Source organism: Urocampus carinirostris, chromosome 6 (assembly GCF_059441175.1).
Source record: "Urocampus carinirostris isolate Australia breed hairy pipefish chromosome 6, RoL_Ucar_1.0, whole genome shotgun sequence".
In the NCBI taxonomy this organism is placed as follows: Eukaryota; Metazoa; Chordata; class Actinopteri; order Syngnathiformes; family Syngnathidae; genus Urocampus; species Urocampus carinirostris.
This window is the reverse complement of record NC_142354.1, coordinates 11,338,719-11,355,390: the sequence shown is the minus strand read 5'-3', so window position 1 is coordinate 11,355,390 and position 16,672 is coordinate 11,338,719. Positions and strand designations below refer to the sequence as shown.

Sequence of the window (16,672 nt, the reverse complement as noted above, 5' to 3'; positions counted from 1 at the left end):
CCTATGTCCCGGCCCGAAACCTTCGTTCCAAGAGCGCCGGTCTCCTGGTGATCCCAAGAGCCAAGAAGTGTTCCGCTGGTTCGAGAGCGTTCTCCATCCGGGCACCGGTGTTGTGGAATGCTCTTCCCCCTGAGATCCGATCTGCAACCTCGGTGGAAATGTTTAAATCTAGGCTTAAAACTCACTTCTACTCTATAGCATACGAGTAATCTAAACTTCTTATATGTAATAACTTGTGAAGCCCTTAGAGACTAATTGTGATTAAGGGCTATACAAATAAAAATGACATGACTTGACTTGACTTAACAAGCTAGCATTAACGTCAGCGTTTATGCAATTTTAACATATATGCTGATGATGTAAACTGACCAACAAAAAAACATAACTTACCTCTTCATTTGAGTTTTTGGTTTATAAGATCAATACTCAAAGTTAACTTTCACGGTACTCAAAAAAATATGATTAGTCAACATTAGCTTGGACATATATGCTAAAATTTAGCTAATGTTCTAAACAGAAAATAATTTAAAAATACACCCTTGGTTTCAGTTTATTAGGTAATCATTACTATTAACATTAATAGCGTATGTACTGAGTAATCCGTCCTGTCAGAAATTTTATCCGAGCAGTTACAGATATACAAATAGTTTTGATCAACCTTCACATGTATTTCAATGAGTACTGGTACTCTTCAGTTGTTCCTAGCAGCAAGTCAACTGCAGGAGAGAGAGTGCGAAAGGTGAGAGGAGAGAGAGTGGGAAAGGTGAGATGGCACAACATTCATTTGGACAGGTAACTTAAAATTAGTTTTACCTGGTTATATCAGTATCAGAAACTATTTTCCCCCCATTTTATTAACACTCCACTTATTGAAACATGAATATTTTGTTTGTTTGTTTGTTTGTACATGATTCAATTGTTTGTTTGTTTGTACATGATTCAAATTGAATCTTTTCTTCCGGCGCCGTCACGAATGGCAGCCACTCCAGCAGCTCCCGTGTTATTTTCGATTGTTCTCGATTGTTCTCAGCTCAGGGATGCTGCTGGAAATGTGAATTTCCCTTCGGGGATGAACAAAGTATCTATCTATCTATCTATCTATCTAAACATAGTTTCTGTTACCCAATCTCATATTCAATCTCATAAATTTGATTACTTTGAGGTCTGACAAACAAAAGGAGCTAAAAGAAAACAATAACAACAGTTAGCTTTAGGACGGTTTTCAGCTAACATATGTGACTTTCAAACCAATATTCATCGTGCTTTTCTTACCTTTTTATGCGATCATAACGCATTCCCATGATCTCTGACGTCGTAAACTCACAAAAATACAATAATCAAAAATAACAACTTAACATTTATGTGGCTATGTTCAATTTGAGAAGTAACCGATAATACGTTTCGATTTGAGAGCAAAACGGATCAATTTTTATGGATATTCTTGAAATCTTTTGCAGGCTCTACTCTTCAATTCTGCGGAATTCCCTCGGAAATCATACCGGGGCCACTGTCTTAAAATGCCAACGAAGCTTCTTTATCTTAAACAGGCCATCTGGTTCTTTTACACTTCAAGATGTGAGATTTTCATTTTTTTTGCTTTGTCTCAGACCATCACTACCTTTAAAAAAGATTTAAGACCAAACCGAAGCATTTATTGAGCTTATACTGTATTGTGGGTCATTTGCTAATCCCAGAAACCCTTTTTGAAGAAGCTCAATAGAAAGTAAATCATTTTATTTCGGGATGCACAAAAAATACCCCCAAAATCCTGCTTGTGGAGATCGATAATGTTTTTAAACCGCATGCTATGTAAGAGAGAAAAACCAAGCATGCAAAATCCAATTTATTTTATTTGAGTTTGTATTTTTATTTACAAAGAAAACAACAAAATAAAGCTTGGCTAAACATATCTCCCAAAAGATGCGTTGAAGAGACAAGAGCTCGACTTAACCGATCAACAAATCAATACTTTGTTTGTCATTAATAACTATTAAGACAAGATATTGTTATGAGAGCCATGACACTGATTTATAGATATGCAGAAAGAGCAAATTATCATGGGTGTGTTCATGATGTGAAAATACGTCATTTTTAAACATCATACAAGCGCTCCAATACTGAATGGCACAAATGCTTTGGCTAAGAAAAATAGATCACTCATTCTGATTAAGTGGCATTATTTTGGCTGCATGCAAGAGTATAAAAAAAAAATCAAAATAAACACACAAATGCTACATTGGGCAAACATAATGATCATGGCCAATTACGGTCATAGAGATCTTTTATAACGAAGACTGTGAAGCTAATTTCTGGCAGCGATAATTTGCTAAAGGATTATAAGACATTTAAATATGTACGCCACAAACTTTGTGTATGTCTATGACAGAAAAGTAACACATTTTGTCACTATTACACTTGTTTTCGGACTTGGTCGGGCATTATCAATCTTAACAAGCAGTTCATTTTAATTAAATTAGCGTTTCAAACACAAAGCATGTAGGAGTGTGACAACAAAAGAAAGAAAAGCATTCTAAAAACAAAACTCAATGTACTCATTGAATTCAGAAGCCCAAACAACGGCAACAGACTGATGCATGCGACTGATTATATTTGAGCTTTCGGGTGCCTCGCACAAATCATGAAGAGGTTCGAGAGAAGGCACGGCCAAATTGTGCTACTGCGTCTATCATGGTTCACGGATCGCTTAACCACATGGGTCGTCGGGACACCAATGAGAATGCAACTCTGGACAGTTTCGCCATTGTTGACGGTTCCTGGCCTGTGTTTGGATTGTGGCAAACTATAGAAAATCAAACTATATTCTTATGAGGAACAAAAATGCTTAAAAGCTCTCCAGTGCCTCGCAGACATTATGACAAAGTATAAAGGTGACATGACCAAGCTGTGCTACTTCAAAATGGAAATCTATTCTTATGAGGAAGAAATAATCCTTACAACCTATCTAACAAGCCAAGCGCTCCAGTGCCTTGTGCACATTATGAGGAGGTAAAGAGGAGACACGACCAAGTTGTACTGCTATTTCGAAATAATATTAAAATATATTCTAATGAGGAACACGAGTTTTTACAATGTCTCTAACAATCCAAGCTCTCCTGTGCTGCGAGCACTTTATGAAGAGGTGGAGAGGAGACACGACCAAGTTGAGCGACAACTATCGTAGAAAATCAAATTGTGATAAGGAAGAACATACATTTTTGATATATTTTAAAAAGCTGAGCTCTCCAGTGCCTTGCACGGATAATGAAGAGGTATGGAAGAGACACGACCAAGTTGTGCTACTTTTTAAAGAAAATTAAAAAAATATAATGAGTAAAACAAATGCCAACTATATTAATAACAAGCCAAGCTCTCCAGTCCCTCAAACACATGGTAAAGAGGTTGAGAGGAGATACGACTAAGTTGAGCTACCACTTATATAGAAAACGAAAATATATAATCATGAGGAACAAGAATGCTTTCTAACAAGCCAAGCTCTCAAGTGCCTTGCTCACATTATAGAGGAGACACGACCAAGTTGTGCTACTACTTCTTTCAAAAATGCAAATGTTTTTCAATGAGGAACAAAAATGCTGACAATCATTCTAACAAAGAAAGCTCTCCAGTATTTTACGTACATTATGGAGGGGTCAAAAGGAGACATGATCTAGTAGTGCTACAAGTTCTATAGAAAAGCATAACATATTATAAAGGAGAACAACACAGCTTAGCATGTTTCTAAAAACCTAAACTCTACAGTGCCTCGCAAACATCATGTAGAGGTAAAGAAGAGACACAACCAAGTTTTGCTACCAGTTATATAGAAAATAAAAATGCATTCCAATGAGGAACATAAATGTTTCGAGATAGTGATAGAGATAGTGTCAGTTGATTAAATATTTTGGCGTGACTAATTATTGGGCCTTCCCCCCATCAGGCCCTGTGATGTCGACCCTTTAATTATCCAATTTTAATGATTGGTTCCATTTGCCTAATGCACTTTCAAGCAAATCTCTAGCCCTGAGTAGTAGAAACACGTAAACCATAAACACCCAGTCCCACCACACGTTTCCCAGCCTGCATTCAAGACCACTTCCTTCCCTGATTTGTGTAAAAAGGGGGTCCCATAATTGAATCAAATGAGACCCCTCCCCTCTTTGAATGCCAAGCCTACACACTAACAAGCACACACACATTTTACGGCCTTGCATATAAAGTTAATAGGCCACGTTTACTTCCCCATCTCACTTTATGGAAAGCTAGTTTTTTACTTTCCCGACGTCAGACTTTATAATGCTTGTCTGGCGATACGAGCACAACATTGCAAGAAGGGTTGGGGAGTAACCGACTACATGCAACCGCGTAACGGATTTAGGACACAACAAATGTAGTCGTATTCTGTTACCGTTACGGAAAAAAAGACAAAATCAAATTACAGGTACATTTAGTTAAAATAAGAATAACTTGTAACTTGTAGAATAACACAGAGAACACAAGAAAAATGGAGAAGTGGTCAGGAATTAAGCCAAAACCTCAGCCCCAGAAGAAAGATTCAAAAGAAGCTAACGAAATTGATGATGCTACAAAACGTAAAGCATTGTGGAAAGAGATCACGTGGCTAGTAGCAGACGACGCAACGCAAACATTGCATGAATGAAGATGAGTAAATACAGGTACATACTAATGGCAGATCGAAAACAGAGATGTCATATACATGCAATGAATGTTATAAGTAGATTTATAATAAACTTAATTTTAAGGTAAAAAAAAAACAGCTCGGTGGCCTTGGGGGTATGGCGCCGGCCCCGAGACTGGGAGGTTGTGGTTCAAGCCTCGGCCGAGTCATACCTAAGACTTAAACATTGGTACCCGTTGCCTCCCTGCTTGGCGTTCAGCATTAGGGGTTGGAATTGGGGGGTTTGGTGGGAATCCCCACCTCTAAATCAATCTCCCAAAAAGAGTTAGAAATGACTCTAGCCACCTCCCACTAGGGGGATATGGCTGTGGTATATATATATAATTTTAAAGTGTTGTTCTGTTATATATTCTGATTATCAATCCTTAATACTTTGCAACAATGTTTTTTTTTTTTGCTATTAGTCGTCTTTTTCTGTTTAAAGTTGTGAAACATGGGGCAGACAACTTTATGTTAGGCAGGCAACTTTTCAGAGTTGTCTGCCCTGGTGTCCGCTAACTTTTTGTCATAAGTTTCAGACACTGACAGACAGCCTATTCATATATTGTGTTGCAGGTAAATGCACATCTCTTTTTTGTCTGTATTTTATTTCCCTTCAATGTAGCACTCAGTTTGTTGAAATGGTGCAAGGCTGAAGTTTGGTGAGGACAGCGCAGTTGTAGTGATGCGTTCAATGACATTTGGTTAATAGGATTGATTGTAGTCTTTTTGTGTTTTGTAGTTAATTGGTGTTAAAAATGACTGTACGATCTCTGTATTGTTATATTGTGAGAATTATTTACTTAGCCTAGTAAATCTGAATATTGTCAAGAAATCACCACTTCAAACAAGTACTGCAAAACGCAAAGTTGGACACAAAACCTCAAAGTCCGTTGGAACTTTAGAAAGAGAATACTTGATATGTTTAAAACATTTGGTTCTTAATGTGCTCATAATGTAAAGTATTCCTGTGCCGAGTTTGTATGTTCTCCCCGTGCTTGCGTGGGTTTCCTCCGGGCACTCCGGTTTCCTCCCACGTTCCAAAAACATGCATTTCAGGTGAATTGGCCGGTTCAAATTGTCCCTAGGTGTGAATGAGCGAGTGAGTTGTCTGTCCCCGTGTGCCCTGCAATTGGCTGGCAACCGGTTCAGGGTGTCCCCTGCCCACTGCCCGGAGATGGCTGGGATGGGCTCCAGCCCCCCCGCGACCCTAATGAGGATAAGCGGTACGGCTAATGAGATGAGATGAGACTATACTACATTGTTTACAAATAAGCACTTTTTTGGTAGGACTACTAGCAACTATCTAACCTTGGTTTCACATTGTTCATTTAGCTTAAACAAAATTCTGTAACTTTATTTATATTATGTTTATTTTGTCTTTTATTAGCGTATTGGGTATTGGAGTAATCCAAAAGTAATCCAAAATAATCAAGTAATATTACTACAATATCTTAGTATTTGCATAGTGATTACATTTCTCAACAGGTAACTAGTAACTGTATCGGATTACATTTTTTAAAGTTACCCTCAATCCTGGTTGGAAGTAGCAAAAAAAGCTAGTTGGATGCAATCAGGACGGAAGAATACATGAAAGAAAATTAACAGCAAAAAGGTGCACGTAGCTCACAACTCGCCCCCCTTGAGGGTCTCAATCGAAATTGGGATCCTATAATTGGCCCACTTCAAAGCGAAATATACTGCCCCGCGTTTATTGCCCCAGGGTGTTTTCCTTCAGGAACGATTCTCGTTTCATGGGTGCAAATCCCACCGCTAATACCCGACACTGACCTTTCTCCTTTAACCTTCCTCGGTGAAGTAAAACATTTTGTTTGCAGGAATAGAAACTGCAAAGTAATTAAGGCAAAACAGGAAGCGTTTTACTTTGATTTTCAGATTTCACACAAAAAAAGATTGTTTTTTCGCATGGTGAAAAAAAAGAATAATTACATTGAGCAACAATCGCTTATGTTTATCATGTAAAGGAATAAGGGCTACAACTAAGGATTACTTTCATAATCGATGAATCGGTCGATCATTATTTTCGATGAATTGGATTTCTTTATTTCCTTCACTTTATTCAAATATTTTTAAACTCTACTTATTTAGTTAATTTCTGATTTTATTATCTGTACTTCTGCAGCATTTTCTGTTCCCTTGAAAATAGTTAACTTTGTTTCATGGTGAAACTGTCAAACACTAGGAAGATGAAGCAGTCATGCCAATTTTATTTGTACCGATGCAAGGTACAATAAAACAATCTTGGTGCCCTCTGCCCGACCAAAGTGCTACTACAACTCTCAGCGTCACAACAGTATTGTGTGCACTCTTATTTGATGTAAGTACCTGGTGGCTCATAAATCACGTGATAAAACAAATTGATGATAAAATGAGTTGCCAACTCATTTAATATTCGATTTTAATTGATTGTATCAATTAGTTGTTGCAGCCCTAGACCATATGAATTTTACAATCTCGATATAACATATCATCAGTGTTGTGACACAAAAATATCTCCAACATTTGTTTTTATGTCCATGCAATAAAATAAAATAAACCTCCAATAAAACAATCTTGGTGCCCTCTGCCCGACCAAAGTGCTACTACAACTCTCAGCGTCACAACAGTATTGTGTGCACTCTTATTTGATGTAAGTACCTGGTGGCTCATAAATCACGTGATAAAACAAATTGATGATAAAATGAGTTGCCAACTCATTTAATATTCGATTTTAATTGATTGTATCAATTAGTTGTTGCAGCCCTAGACCATATGAATTTTATAATCTCGATATAACATATCATCAGTGTTGTGACACAAAAATATCTCCAACATTTGTTTTTATGTCCGTGCAATAAAACAAAATAAACCTCCAACATTTATTATGAGGGGGAGAACAGTGTTTTCTGTCTTAAAGACACTATTTTGGAGTTATGTTTCTCCAAAACTCTTGCATGAAACAGTATAATGTCATGTTTTCTATAGCAAATGTAAATACATTTCAGAAATAGATGTGCCCTGTCCCACATTTGTTCTTTCACTATGAAAAGCATTTCTCCAAATAACAAATCGGCAAATCAAGGAATGAGTGATACACTCTTGTTAGTTTTGCGCTCCCTACTGGCATTTGCATGAAACTGCAACAAAGGAGGGTTTTTTTTAAGCCAAATTCTAATATCAAAATTAAAAGGTTGCAAAAAACAAAGAAAAATTGTGAAAAAGGGAAAAAACACAAGTAAATAAAAATAGAAGAAAGTACCAAAAAGTTAAAAGGGACAAAAAAGAGAAAAAGAAAATACATAAAAAACGGGGGAAATACATACATACCGTATTTTCCGCACTATAAGGCGCACCTAAAAGTCTAAATTTTTTTCAAAAGCTGACCATGCGCCTTATAACACAGTGCGCCTTATATATGGCTCAATATTAAATTCGCAAGGTCTCGCAACTACGAGAAACAGCCGCCGACTCCATTTTTCGCGCTGTGCATACTGGGAAATATTAAACAACGATTCTCTTTCATACGTGCGGGGAGACAGCGCCGGGCGACATACGCCACCATCTGTCAGTGGATCGTAAATGCATGGGCTGATATATCAGTCTCAACTGTGGTCTGAGCTTTCAAGAAGACGGGAATTGTCCCCGAACAGCCAGACAACATCAGCGACACTGACTCAATTAATGACGACCTTGATGAAACGGAGCCGGACGTGTTGGATGGCCCATTCACTGAGATGGTCAATTCGAACACTGCAGAAGAAGAATTCGAGGGATTCGTCGATGAGGAGCTTATAGAGTGATCTTTGTTTTTCTTTTGTGTGTTTACGTTTTACATTTTACAGTTATTATGTTATTGCTTTATTGTTATTGTTTTGCACTTGTTGTTTTTGCACATTACGAGTGTCACTTTATTGCGATTGCACTAACGTTTCATTTAAAATAACAGTATCAGACGGTTTTTTTTTGCGTGTTGACTAAATGGAGGAAAATTAAAATGATATGCCTTGATGTTGTTCAAAGATATTAAAGATGTGTCACGAAAATGCTTTACCTCAGAGAAAATAATAAAACGGCTGTTTATTTATTTTGGGAGTGAATGGAGTTGTGGAAAGCTTGTTTGTTAACAATAAAGTTTGACCATTTTGAATATTTTGTTGACATTCCCTTTAGCGTGGCAACCTCTAGAGGTTGCATAACGTAACTACATTCTCTACTGTAGTCAAGTCAAGTCACATTTATTTACCGTAAATAGCCCTTAATCACAAAAATGTCTCGAAGGACTGCACAGGATTACAATTACAAAATTGCACAATTACCTGATCTTAAACCAGCATGCACTTATAGCGCCTTATAATGGGGTGCGTCTTATGTATGGCAAAAGTTTTAAAATATATCATTCATTGAAGGTGCGCCTTATAACACGGTGCGCCATATAGTGCGGAAAATACGGTACTTCTTCCATAATTTTATTTTTTGTTTAAGTCAAAGAAAGCAAAGTTTAACTAGTAAAAATGATAGCATAATTGAATAGGTAAGATCTAGGTGTGAGTGCACAAGTGTCACTGACAGGTGCTTGGTACTGACCACAAAAGGAAGGAGGTAAACGGGTGTCAAAAGTCAGAAGAGCTTCAGAAGTCGCTAAGGATGCCGATGTCGGCCATTTCTTGTCGGTAACGGTGAGACGAAAGCGCCAGGAGGGACGACCACTTCAGGCTCATCACGCTCCAAACGCAGGACAAAAACAGACTTCGGGGGTCCGTCAAGGCTGCAAGTGGGATTATAAATTTATCCCAGTAAAACAATTTTAATCCCAGTTTACGGTCTAGGAGTCAAACCAACAGAGAACTCGATAATGAGGTTTGGAGCCACCATCAGCGTCATTTTAACGCACTTTATTTTTCTTCATTGATTGCGTGGTCTATCGAGTCAGACTGCCGGGAAACACAGGAATGGAAATAATTTCAAACATTTTCAAGCACTTCAGCCAAATTTCAAGCTTTTTTAAGGACTTCAAGCACCCGTATGAACCCTGGTGTTCGTTCCAAGATTGGTCCTCCAAATAGAGTTAATTGGCTGGCATTTTTAGGCCCAATCATACATCTACTAAGGAAAAGAGAAAACTTCAAAAAAGCATTTAATATTGTGACGACGCCACGTCAAAGGTGAAGCAAGCCATGTGAAGCTGGCTTTTCCTCAGGGGGCAAGTTTATGCATTGGAACTTGGTTTAAGAGATGAGCCCGGAATAATTTGACATTTTAATTTTCTTTTTGAGTCATTACCCGATAAGTTGATTCTGTTTTTAATTGTGAACAGTTGCAAAAGAGATTACATAGGATACCAGTTATTTCTTTTGACTATTGTGCACTGTTTACATCATTGCCTCAATTAATGTTGTGGTTCTTTTATACCCACAAGATTTATGAAAAGAAAGGACTCAGGGGAGGGTCTTTAAAACAGGTTGGAATTTCTCATCAAAGGTTTGGATCCTCTCCTGTTTTACTTGCAAATTCAAAATCCATTGATCTCTTCACTCCTTCTTTTTAGTGTCTACAATTATTATTATTTTAACTATCTTTTTAAATCCATGCAAGCTTAACAATGTTCTAGAAAAGTAACCAGAGTTTTGACTCCTCTGTGTTTTGCAGAAATGCAATGTCGCCCCCTAGTTGTCAATATGTCTCAATGACACACTGACAATTCCTGTAAAATCTACAAACAAAATTCCGCATGAATCATGTGGAAATAATTAACTATTTTCCGATGTATTCATGTATTTAGTTTTTTCTTGTTTTGCCCATTTGAGGGATCTTTAAAAAAAAGTTTAATCAAATATTCTGTTCCCATTTCAAATACGCATGTGCTCGATTTTTGCAATGTGAAGGTGCAACAATGGAGGGAATGTAGAAAGATAAACATTAAAAAAACGAAATCACGTGGATTGTGTGGAAATGTTTCATTATTTACAGAATTGATTATTTATTTAATTTATATATTATTTTATAATTTTTAATAAGCGAGTCATATTCGTTTGCTGCATTAGACTGCTCCTACTACCAACAATACCATCATCAACATTAAGTCCCCCCTACCCCAGTTTTCTTGTCACTATTCAATTTCCTGTCAGTTAAAATCTAAATGTATATATATATATATATATATATATATATATATATATATATATATATATATATATATATATATATATATATACTTAAAAAAGAAGATGCAAGAGTGCAACCTAGTGGCGTGGAGCAGCTACAAGCTATTTATTTTTCATTATACTCAGTTTACTCAAAGTACAACTGACTTACTCCTGTCATTTGCAGTTTAAAGTTTTACTTCTACGTGTCATTTTGTTGTCTGACAGGATTGTTATATAAGGAATTAAATGTAACTTTTTGTTTTTAGGATATATTAATATGTCAAATACTTCAATTTAGCATTTAGCAATATGACTGTTATCATTTTATATTGTACTGATTTTTAGCAAGTCAAGTTTCTTTGTTGCTTTTTCGGATGTTTTTTGACGTTTTCGGTTTTAGCCCAAAATTTAGTACTTCATTGAAAGTCAATAGCAGCCCACAGACTTCAAAGTTTTCTCTCTAAATCAAGCGCCCCCTGGCAGGCCTCGGGTGGTATTGCAGGTCCGATTTTGGTGAAAATAATACTTACAATCTTGACTGTGTATGGCGATGGCCAAAAAGGAGATGAAAGCGATGACGGAGATCAGGGAGAAGAAAACGCCAACGAGAAAGAACAACTTGAGCCCTCCCAGCCATGTCCGCCAGTGGTCTTGCAGGTACATGATGTGAGTGATTAGGGTCCATAGTGCTAGCACACCTGGAAAAAATATATATGTATAACTTTTCAGATGTTGTTGTCGTCTTTATTGATTTCTATTACTTTTCAATACTTTTTGTACTTTTCAATACTTTCACTATTCCATTAATTAGTTAGTTTTTAGCAGGTTTTCATACATTTCTAACTAGTCAGGATTTCTTGGGGGTAATTTTTTTGTACTTACTTTTACTTTTCAATACCTTAATCATACTTTTCAGTATTTTCGGTACATTTCCAACCATTTTTCTTACTAGTTTTTTTTATACTTTCCAATATTTTTCAATACTTTCATCATAATTTTCAGTAATTTCGGTAAATTTCATTCCCTTTTTAATTAGTTTTTCATACTTATCTGTTTTCATACTCTATAGTACTTTTCAATACTTGTTTTAAAAAGTATTTCCATTTCTGTGAGATTTTTTGGTACTTTTTTATTGGTTCTTCATACTTTTCAGGGCTATTAGCTACTTTTTCATACTTCTCAGGATGTTTTTTAGTTTTTTATACTCTATAATACTTAAAGGTTCGGACTTTTCAATACTGCAGTTCTTTTCTATTCTTTTCATTACTAATCTGTACTTTTAAGAAGTTTTCTTATAGTACTCTAAGATTCTCTGGGTGCTTTTTAAGGTTGTTTTCATACTTTCTAGGATTTTTCAATACTTTAAGAATGATCCAGTACCCTCTCAATTTTTTCAGTAACTTCAGTAAATTTCACTTCTTTACATTTTTATCTTGCTAACTTTAGCCTTGAATAAATTATACATATTTTGATTCATTCAATAATTGGGTACATTAAACATTTTTTTTTAATTTAATTTAAAATTATTTCACCATATTCCAACCTATTCAACTCCATTTTCAAAACAACCATTAATTCATTCTGCCTTTTTAGTTAGACATGCAATTCCCAGGAATTCCCCGTTTCTAGTTTTTTTTTATTTCTTTTTGCTTGACACTCTTGGTCTTCTGTATTGTAAGGTCCTTTGTCAGTGCGTACCTGTCATCGTGTGGCGACAATATGCAACTGCAAGCTCTTAAGTTCTTTACATTTAACTGTATGGGTTGTACTGTATACAAATCTACTTCTCATCCAGGAGTATTTCGCAATATATTGTTAATAAAGAAATTTCAGTTACATTTGTCTTTTGATATTATTGTTTGCTACATGGAGTGTTGACATTTTTGCACCCAATGGTTTGTAACTATTCAGAAATAAAGAGTTTCGTGGAAGTTGCTGCGGTACAAAACTGCAGACACAGCTACTGAACTTCTTTAAAACATCTACAGGGGTTTTTTGGGGACATTTCTTGTTTTTGACCTTCGTGATCACACCACAATTCAGCAAGTTTCCACAAGCCCAGTCAGATTATTGATATTTCCCCCCTTATCTAACACAGAACCTCATCTTTGTGGAGAGTAAAACCGTTGGTACGTATAATAAAGTGGATTGAGGTGCAGTTGGTGACATATAAAGCGCAGAAATTTGCAAGCGGGTATTTGCAAGCCTAATCCAGAAGCTCAAAGGTCGCATCGGTGAAGTTGCTCACACAAACAAAATGACATTAAAGTGATAGCGTGTGCTGCTGTAACATTGTAACCAGAATTTATTTCTGCGTATCAGAATACATTCATAAAACAGACTGTGTGCAAGTAGTGATCTTAAATTATAGTGCCATCAATTTCTTGAATAATTTTTGGACCTTTCCAGTATATATATATATATATATATATATATATATATATATATATATATATATATATATATATATATATATATACAGTGTCTGAAACTCGTGACAAAAATTTACCAGACACCAGGGCAGACAACTCTGAAAAGTTGCCTGCCCAGCCATAAAGTTGCCTGCACCATTTTTTGCAACTTGAAACACAATAAGACGACTCATCGCAAAAAAAACCATTGTTGCAAAGTATTAAAGATTGATAACCAGAATATATAACAGAACAATACTTTAAAACTAAGTTTATTATAAATCCACTTATAACATTCATTGCATGGATATGTCATCGTTGTTTTCTGTCTGCCATCAGTATGTACCTGTATTTACTCATCTTCATTCGTGCAATGTTTATGTTGCGTCGTCTGCTACAAGCCACGTGAACTCCTCTTTCCATGATGCTTTAAATGTACGTTTACGTTTTGTAGCGTCATCAATTTTGTTAGCTTCTTTTGAATATTTCTTCTGGGGCTGAGGTTTTTGCTTGATTGCTAACCACTTCTCAATTTTTCTTGTGTTCTCTGAGCGTCTACTTTGGAAAATGATATGCAAATGCACGACCTTATAACGCTCGGGAAAGTCCGGAAGCACGAAGTTATTCGATGCGGTCTTCCAATTGGCTGCCGAGTATGTAAATTCCTAAACGAACCGAAATTCCAAAATTTCCAAACCGAACGAAGACTTCGAAATCGGAATAAAGCAAACGTTTGATTTAAAAAATATATATATTTTTAACATCTCATCTCATTAGCCATACCGCTTATCCTCATTAGGGTCGCGGGGGAGGCTGGAGCCCATCCCAGCCATCTCCGGGCAGTGGGCAGGGGACACCCTCAACTGGTTGCCAGCCAATTGCAGGGCACACAGGGACATACAACTCATTCGCTCATTCACACCTAGGGACAATTTGGACGGGCCAATTCACCTGAAATGCATGTTTTTGGAACGTGGGAGAAAACCGGAGTGCCCGGAGGAAACCCACGCAAGCACGGGGAGAACATACAAACTCCGCACAGGAAGTCCGGAGCTGGATTTGAACCCACGACAGGTTCCCATGACATGAACTGTGCCGCACAAGCGCTAACCACTGCGCCGCCGTGCTGCCTATTTTTGACATGATGCGTGAAAATTGACTTTTAGGTCCAGTGAAAAATTTTCGACTTTCGAAGACATTTCAATGCCAATCAAGGCCTTATTTTTAGAATAATCAATTCAATGCCTTTTAAGACTTTTCAAGGATCCGCCGGAACCCTATAATATCTCTCTAAAACCTTTTACAGTCAAAAAAAATTGGAATTTTAACACAATTAATATGGCTAATCTTTCACTTAAAACTAACAGTGCAGGGAATTAATTTAGGCTGAGGTACATAACACTTTTAATAGCTCTCCGATTTGTTTCATGATAAATAAGAATTTCAATGCAACCAACATGATTTCAATTAACTTAAAACAAAAAGTGCATCGACATTTCAATGGAGATCGCGAATTGAAAAGTGTGGGCACTACTGTTTTAGATTCTTATTGACAAACCTGTGGAATGCTCTTCCCCCTGAGATCCGTTCTGCAACCTCAGTGGAAATGTTTAAATCTAAGCTTAAAACACACCTCTACTCTATAGCATATGAATAACCTATACTTTTCTTGGACAATATCTCTGTCTTATCTGATTGAAACATCCTTTGCTGTCTGGTAATCCTGAAAGGGGGCTACCACATATGCGGTCCTTTCTCAAGGTTTCTTCATTTCCCTCATGTTGAGTTTTTTTTTTTTTTTAGTTTTTCTTTGCCCTCATATTGGTTCCAGATCAGGGGATGTTGTAATAATAGTCTGAAAAAATAGTCTGTGTAATAACCTGTGAAGCCCTTTGAGACTCTTTGTGAATAAGGGCTATACAAATAAAAATGACTTGACTAATGTTATGGTAAGAGCTAATCACTCAACCTTCCACTTTAAAGTGCTTTTAATGTTCTCAAACACAAACAAAAACGCTTGATTGACGGACTAATGTTATGACAGGAGCTAATATATCAGTCTCCACCTGAATGTGCCTCTCTAAAACAAGCTAACAACACGTTTTATGGTATCTCTTACGCCCTTTTCTACCACGGACTTTTTAAAATGTCAATATTATCAGCAGTCTTGACTCACAGCTATATTGGAAGTCAGGAGTTAGCAGAGCTGCCGCTGTTTACTCCGCTTTTACGTTATTCTTCCTGCTTCAGTAACTTCGCCCCTGGCCGCTTATCCGATGGTTTGGCGCAGGGTGGGTAGGGAGTGGGATAGAAGGCAAGAGACAGGGACAGTGGGAGAAAAAGGCTTGGTCGTATCTTAAGCCTAACTAATTGGCCTGTCTAATAATAGAAATACCAATACGATATCCGTCAAATAATCTAAAATTGGTGCCAATAATCGGCCTGCCCGGGAATCGGTCCACCTCTAGCATTTGCAAGTTATTATTAAGAGTTTCGATTTTTTTAACAAAAGACTAAATCAAGAGGTTCGACTAATGCCTATTTCAAGTATATGAGTTATCTGCAACCTGCTTGGTTGACTGATATGGGCATGGTGTAGATCAGGGGTGTAAAAGTCAGAGACATAGGGCCAAATGAAAAAAATGGCTACATGCTGAGTGCTGGACTGATTTGATGTGGATTTTTTTTTTTTTTTTAAATGATCTAGAGCAGTGTTTCTCAAAAGTGGTTCGCGGACCCATTTAAATCATTAAGGTCCCCAATTCGCAGAAAACCACTTGACATGAAGACTTTGAAAGAAATTAACCGCAAAAAGCGAGGGAACGCTGTCATTGTACCATGTCATTTTACGGTTCATGGGATCTATCTCGAACTCAAAACAAAGCCCAGCAACAGTATTTATTCAAAATACATTTTTTACGTTTATGGGGTTTTTGTTCATTTATAATGGTCAAGAAAAGCAAGAAAAGTCAAACGTATGAACTTACCGGAAAGTCCTCCCATTGCCGCTGTCCACGGCTGCCGGTACACGACGTTCCACACCATAAACGCTGACATGCCCATTAATAAACCGAAGAAAGCGTAACCGACACTCACGTACGTTTTGTTAAAAGCCATTGCGACAGATAGACGAGAATAAATTTTAAACTCAAAAAAGAAGACCAGATGAAAGCGTGAGTTGCTTCTAAACAAACGAAACAAATTATAGTGGTCAAGTTCCAACCGTACAGATTTCCTTTGGTACTTCCGGTTGGCAAGAAATAAATAACTTGATGTGGAAGATATGGTTTCGAGTTAATGTGAAAATTACATTAAAATACATTTTAAATGTATTTATGGGTTAATTACTTACATCTGCAACTGTAATCCAAACCATTTAAAGCAAAATGAAAAATAAGTATTTCAACAAATTCATTACTTCTGGTCTTTAATAGAGTGTCAAGCTC

The 16,672-nt window shown here is 36.8% G+C and overlaps 1 protein-coding gene across 2 annotated transcripts in view; it reads right to left on the bottom strand.

The window, feature by feature from the left end:
- LOC148363813 (heme transporter hrg1-A-like) overlaps positions 1-16,474 on the bottom strand; it is a 52,890-nt gene extending 36,416 nt beyond the window's left edge. Inside the window, exons 1-3 of one of the 2 annotated variants that reach the window (XM_088337873.1) lie at positions 16,214-16,474; positions 11,346-11,513; positions 9,257-9,437 (exon numbers count right to left, since the gene is read on the bottom strand). In XM_088337873.1, coding sequence (XP_088193999.1) covers positions 9,301-9,437; positions 11,346-11,513; positions 16,214-16,343 — 435 coding nt within the window. In that variant the 5' untranslated portion in view covers positions 16,344-16,474 and the 3' untranslated portion in view covers positions 9,257-9,300. Of the gene's footprint in view, positions 1-7,362; positions 9,438-11,345; positions 11,514-16,213 lie in introns of those variants that run through there. The other variant, XM_088337872.1, reaches the window with a different exon arrangement.
- Between the last annotated feature and the right edge of the window lie 198 nt (positions 16,475-16,672).